We start from the raw sequence: 6,143 nt of genomic DNA on the forward strand, positions 1-6,143 counted from the left end.
TTTACAATACGAACACGAATCGAAAATTGACGAATGTCACATGTGCTTTCATTGTGGTCAACAGTATGGTCCAACTCATAAATGCCCAGAGGGTGAGTTGCGGGTGCTTTTGTTGGGGGATGATGAGGATGACATGCCCACCAGTGATCAGTGCTTGTTACAACCGGATCCTACTTCAACATTGGAAACCGAACCAGACTGTGTTGTGGATACATGTAATACGTTGGAATTCACGGGCACATTGACGGCTCTTGAGCTCTCTGCTACCATGAAATTGGAAGGCAATCTGTTGGGGTTTCCGATTTGTCTATTAGTGGATAGTGGGGCTTCACATAACTTCATCTCTCGTCGTTTGGTGGAGTCTTTGGGATTGCCTTCACGCCAATTCAAGGGCATCAAAATAAAATTAGGTGATGGTCACTTTGTTTTTGTCTATCAAATGTGTGTTGATCTTTCGGTTACTGTTGGTCCGTGTTCATTTTTGGTCGATGCTTTGGTGTTTGACACGGGTTCTTTGGATTTTATTTTGGTGTTGGAATGGTTGAAATCTTTGGGCGAGGTTGTTCATGATTGGCAACATTCTTGGATGCGCTTTACTTATCACGGTGCTCCGGTTCAATTACATGGGTTACAAGCAGGTCGTTCACCTCTTCCTGCCTTACATCAGTGGTTATCTATGGAGGGAACTTCGGTCTCTTCTTCGGGTATGGGGTCACCTATGGTTCCTCCTCCCCTGACCACTTCAAAACGCACTACTTTTTCTTCGCTTCTGCAGCAATTTGGAGGGATCTTTCAACCACCATCCTCTCTTCCTCCGATCCGTTCACACGATCATGGCATCCAACTGTCGACGTCTGATCCTATTAGTGTGCATCCATAACGCTACCCTCATGCTGCAGAAAACTGAAATTGAAAGACAGGTCCAAGAATTACTAAAAATGGGTATGATACGACCGAGTAAAAGTGCGTTTTCAAGCCCTAGTTATTCTGGTTCGTAAGGACAATTCTTGGCGTATGTGTGTTTATTACCGCGCTCTAAATAATGCTACCATTCCAAATAAATATCCTATTCCAGTGGTTGACGAGTTAATTGATGAGTTACATGGGTCTGCTTTCTTTTCTAAATTGGACCTTAAATCGGGTTACAATCAGATTCGAATGCGTCCTGATAGCATCGACAAGACAGCTTTTCGTACTCATGATGGACACGATGAGTACCTAGTGATGCCTTTTGGTCTTATGAATGCTCCGGCTACTTTTCAAGCGGTGATGAATGACATTTTCCGTCCTCTTTTACGGCGCAAAGTCGTCATATTTTTTGATGATATTCTAGTTCACAGTTCCACGTGGGAGGATCACTTGGCGGATTTGACAGAGGTTTTTAAAACCTTACTACATCATGACTCAGGGCCAATTCTGAAAAGTGTTGTTTCGGTCAACGATCCATTGATTATTTGGGCCATATCATTGACGCCGATGGTGTAGCCATGGATCCAAAAAAAATCTCAGCTGTGATGGAATGGCCGACTCCTAAGACTCTGAAGGCTCTTCGTGGGTTTTTGGATTTGACAGGGTATTATCGAAAGTTTGTTAAAAATTACGGGCACACCGCGCGCCCTTTAACAAATTTAACAAAAAAAGACTCTTTTTTTTGGACTCCGGAGGCTCATACTGCATTCGAGCAACTCAAACAAGCATTGATTTCGGCTCCGGTACTCGCTTTGCCTGATTTTTCTATTCCCTTTGTAGTTGAATGTGATGCTTCGGGGTGTGGTATAGGCGCGGTCTTATTTACATAAGAACCCCATTGCTTATTTTAGTAAAGCTTTAAGTGATCGAAGTCTGTCTAAATCAGCGTATGAAAGGGAATTAATGGCACTGGTCTTGGCAGTCCAACATTGGCGTCCCTATTTGTTGGGTTCTAAGTTCACCGTGTGCACCGATCAAAAGAGTTTAAAATTCCTTCTCCAACAGCGCGTCTCTTCTTATGATCAACAGAATTGGGTGGTTAAATTGCTTGGTTATGATTTTGACATTCAATATAAACCCGGTCGGGAAAACCGGGGCAGCCGATGCTTTACCCAGTCGTGCAGACTCAGGTCAACTTTTTCAAGCAATTTCCTCTCCTATTTGGCTACATGGTGCTTTATTACTTGAAGAAGCTAAGCAAGATACTGAAATTCAGAGATTAATTGCCAAGTGTACGGCTACCCTGGATCAATGCCCAGGGTATTTGGTCAAAAATAATGTCTTGTTTTATCAGAATAGGGTGGTCATTTCCCGCCATTCGAAATTCATTCCTGCTCTTTTGCACGAGTTCCATGTTACTGCTACGGGGGATCATTCTGGTTTTTATCGAACATACCGTCGTTTAGCAGCAAATGTCTATTGGCTGGGCATGACGTCTACTATTAAGAAGTATATTCGGGAGTGTGATATTTGTCAACGTTGTAAGGCTAGTTCGGTGTTACCTGGGGGCCTTTTACAACCTTTAGCCATTCCCGATTTGATTTGGGAGGACCTCTCTATGGATTTTATAGTTGGATTGCCACCTTCAAAAGGATTTACTGTTGTTTTAGTAGTGGTGGATCGGTATGCTCATTTCATCTTTTGAAACACCCTTTTACAGCAAAGTCGATAGCGGAAGTATTCGTTAAGGAAGTCATTCGTCACCACGGGATTCCTAAGTCTATAGTAAGCGATCGGGATCCTTTGTTTTTAAGTAACTTTTGGCAAGAAATATTTCGGTCCATGGGTACTAAACTCAACATGAGCTCTGCTTATCACCCGGAATCTGACGGTCAAACTGAAGTCATCAATCGATGTTTAGAAGCTTACTTGCGGTGCTTTGCGGTGGATCAGCCTAAGACGTGGTTGGTGTGGTTACCTTGGGCTGAATTTTGGTACAATTCCACATTCCATGCTTCTACGGGTATTACTCCTTTGAAATGGTTTATGGCAGACGCCCTCCTTCGGTTTTCCAATTTGTGCCGGGTGAAATTCGTGTTGAATCTGTTGCTCGAGAACTTCAGGACCGTGATGAAGCTTTGAAGCAACTTAAGCATCATCTTGCTGACGCCCAGGGGACTATGAAGTTACGAGCTGATAAGAAACGCCGAGATGTGCAATTGTCGATTGGTGAATGGGTGTATGTTAAGCTTAAGCCGTACCGCCAACTTTCGGTTACTAGTCGGATCCATCAGAAATTGGCAGCTAAGTTTTTTAGGCCGTTTCAGATTATTGACAAGATTGGGCCTGTGACGTATAAACTGCTTCTGCCTGCCACGTCTAAAGTTCACCCGGTTTTTCACGTTTCCCTTTTAAAAAAGGCTGTCTCGGGCTCAACTGAGACAGTTCTTCCTCCAGAATTGGATATGGCAGAGTCACCTCACCTATTTCCGCAAACTGTGTTGGCTACGCGTGATACAAAAAATGGATTGGATTTTGTGGAACAATGGTTGATCCATTGGCAAGGTCAAGCGATTGATGATGCTTCCTGGGAGGATGCCGAATGGGTTAAAAATCAGTTTCCTGACTTCAGTCTTGAGGACAAGACTGATATTGAAGGGGCGGGCAATGATACGAATCATGTTGGTCCAAAAGAGTTATTGGTTTATTCTAGAAGGGCTAAAGTGCAAAGTGGCTAGAGGATGTCTTGAGAAGAAAGTTAGTATAAATAGGAAGGGAATATTGTCGTTAGGCAGAGAAGAATTTTGTTAGAAAGTAGTGGCTCTTGCATCATGCAATGAGAGAGAGTGTAACCCTGGGTTATCTTTGATTTTCTTTCGTTCTCGTTCTTGTAATTCCTTTACACTTTCAATCAAATACATTCCCTTCCTACATTTAATTGTCCTTACAATTGATTAGTTGTTTCTGTTGATTCGCATCCACATCAGAAACTGATGTGTGGCTCGACAGCAACAATAGTATGCAACTGCAGGTGATCGTGAACCTTACAATGCGGTTTGTTGATGTGGCTTGTGGGCTCCCGGGACTCATGACTAAGGACTGCGACCTTCAAGAATCACAAATCTTTTGTTTGGCTCAAAAAGGAAAGACGATAAATGGGAATTGAATCGAGACTTAATTCAGAGCGAACAAAGATTACATAATATTTAGTCGGTGACTTGCGTTATCAGCTTCTTCCGTGGCTGAAGACCAAGCAGAATTCAACCAGAAGCATTCAACCAGTAACATTTCACTTTAGAAGTGAATTATGCAGTTCTCCAACATATTTTTCGTTCTGAAATCAGCGTGCCCCTTTTGGTATATAAACTAGTATTTAAGAACATGCAAGCACTCGACTGAACATGCACAAATGTAAATAAACAACCATGAAGATTGTTTGTGTTTGATCATTTAGTAATGAAGGGTATATTTTCACATCCATTTAAAAAATAAATGAGTACATTCGTTGAATGATTCACTAATCATTTGATTCATTTACACCATTTGTATGTGATTCATCATGATATAATCCTATAAGAAAAACTTGCTATATTTTTATGATTTCATTAAGAAATCCATTTTACACCAATTACCTATTGATTATGTTTGGTGTTGTTGCTGGTGAATATAAATACTTTTATTTCCATTGTTGCTTCATAGAATCTGCAACCAATTCATCTCCAAAAAGATCATTCCAAGTATCACCTGCAAAGTGCTAGGAATAACCCAATTATCTCAAAACTTGATTACTGACGTATTACTATATATTTTTCACTGACGTATTACTATATATTTTTCAGGTAATCATCAGTATTTATTCTGGGAGTTATATGTTCACTTCCTACGACACTTCGCACTTGTAGTTATCTTCGCACACCATGACATAAATGTAGCAATTGATGCATCCCATTAAGATCAACTTTATCCCGAGCCACGTACATACGCACTCTTGAAACTTGGTTCAGCGACAACATAACGATTGTTACTGATTCCATTCATTGAGACCATTTCAATATACAAAGCATAAGAGGTCAAAATTATCATTTGTCCAATCCAATTATTTAAGAACCACATTGTTGAAATACTCAGTTTAGATATCTTGTTGAGCTTACACTTCTTTGACGAGTCGTTATTTTCTTGAGCCTCCAAATGACCCTCGGCCGAATCTGGATCTGAATGGAACTCATCGTCTTCCTTCAAGCATTACCTAGCTTGTACATAACCGGGTTCGTGGTCTGGTTCTTCACGGTACAAATCAGTTATGGAGATATCTTGTGGAGATTTGTAAGTGGATTATTTCTTATATATGTCATTGTTTTCGTGTGTTGACTATATTCTTGATTTTGATCAGTGTTATCTTTTATCTGTCCTTGGCAAGGAACTATGTTGGCAGGATGTTGCTGTAAAGATTCTAAAATCTAGGCCCTAAATAAAACATTGGAGGATGACTTTTGTCATCAAATAGCCATTCTCAGGTAACTCTTTTGTTGCAACAAGAATATGAAAAAATACTTTATGTTTCGGTGTGAATTTGCAATCTTAATAATATTTTTATACTTAAATAAATTAAATATGGAGTGTTGAGGAAAATTATTTATAAAATGAGTTTTCGAAGGAAAAAATCGAAAACAAATTATGATAGTTGAAAATCCGGTGTGACCATCAGGTCCAGTTTCACTGGTTCAGCGATCCGATGTTTAATAGCTGGTTCAAATTTTCGGTTGTTAAAACACTGCTTGCTTATATGTGAATTGTGTGCATAATTATTAAATTGGCTCTTGAGGTTTGTCTTTGTCTTTTATTTAAAATGTTCATTAATTATTGAAATATTATAATTTCTGTTTGTTCTATATTGTTCTATTTTATAGATTATAAATCTTCAACCATTGGCTTGATATGTTTAGGTTTTAAAATTTTCATATTTGATCGGTTTGAGTTATCAACAGTTTGGTTGGTTAACCATGTTGGCTATAGATGTTGGTAAATTCAAGCTAATTTCTATAAGTAAATCTAACCCTTACCTTTTCAAATAAAATATTACAATATTTTGATTTATACAGAAAAAGGTTTACACGCATATTACCATAACAGAATCATATGAATAAGTTATAAAAAACATTACCAAACCATCAGTTTATCAATCTATTCAGTTATGGTTCGGTTATTTGATTTTTCTAGTCATCCGTAGTAAATTA

General features: G+C 39.3%; 1 protein-coding gene across 1 annotated transcript; it reads left to right on the forward strand.

Annotated features, from left to right (window-relative positions):
- Positions 1–2,023: 2,023 nt before the first annotated feature.
- LOC143624920 (uncharacterized) lies at positions 2,024–3,647 on the forward strand. The gene is made up of 2 exons (XM_077095415.1): positions 2,024–2,592; positions 2,963–3,647. The coding sequence occupies exons 1-2, from the start codon at positions 2,024–2,026 to the stop codon at positions 3,645–3,647; spliced, it is 1,254 nt and encodes a 417-aa protein (XP_076951530.1).
- Positions 3,648–6,143: the final 2,496 nt, after the last annotated feature.

Source organism: Bidens hawaiensis, unplaced genomic scaffold (genome assembly GCF_021521415.1).
Source record: "Bidens hawaiensis isolate Kalapana, Puna unplaced genomic scaffold, B.hawaiensis_p1.1 tig00004003_1, whole genome shotgun sequence".
NCBI classification, from domain to species: domain Eukaryota; kingdom Viridiplantae; phylum Streptophyta; class Magnoliopsida; order Asterales; family Asteraceae; genus Bidens; species Bidens hawaiensis.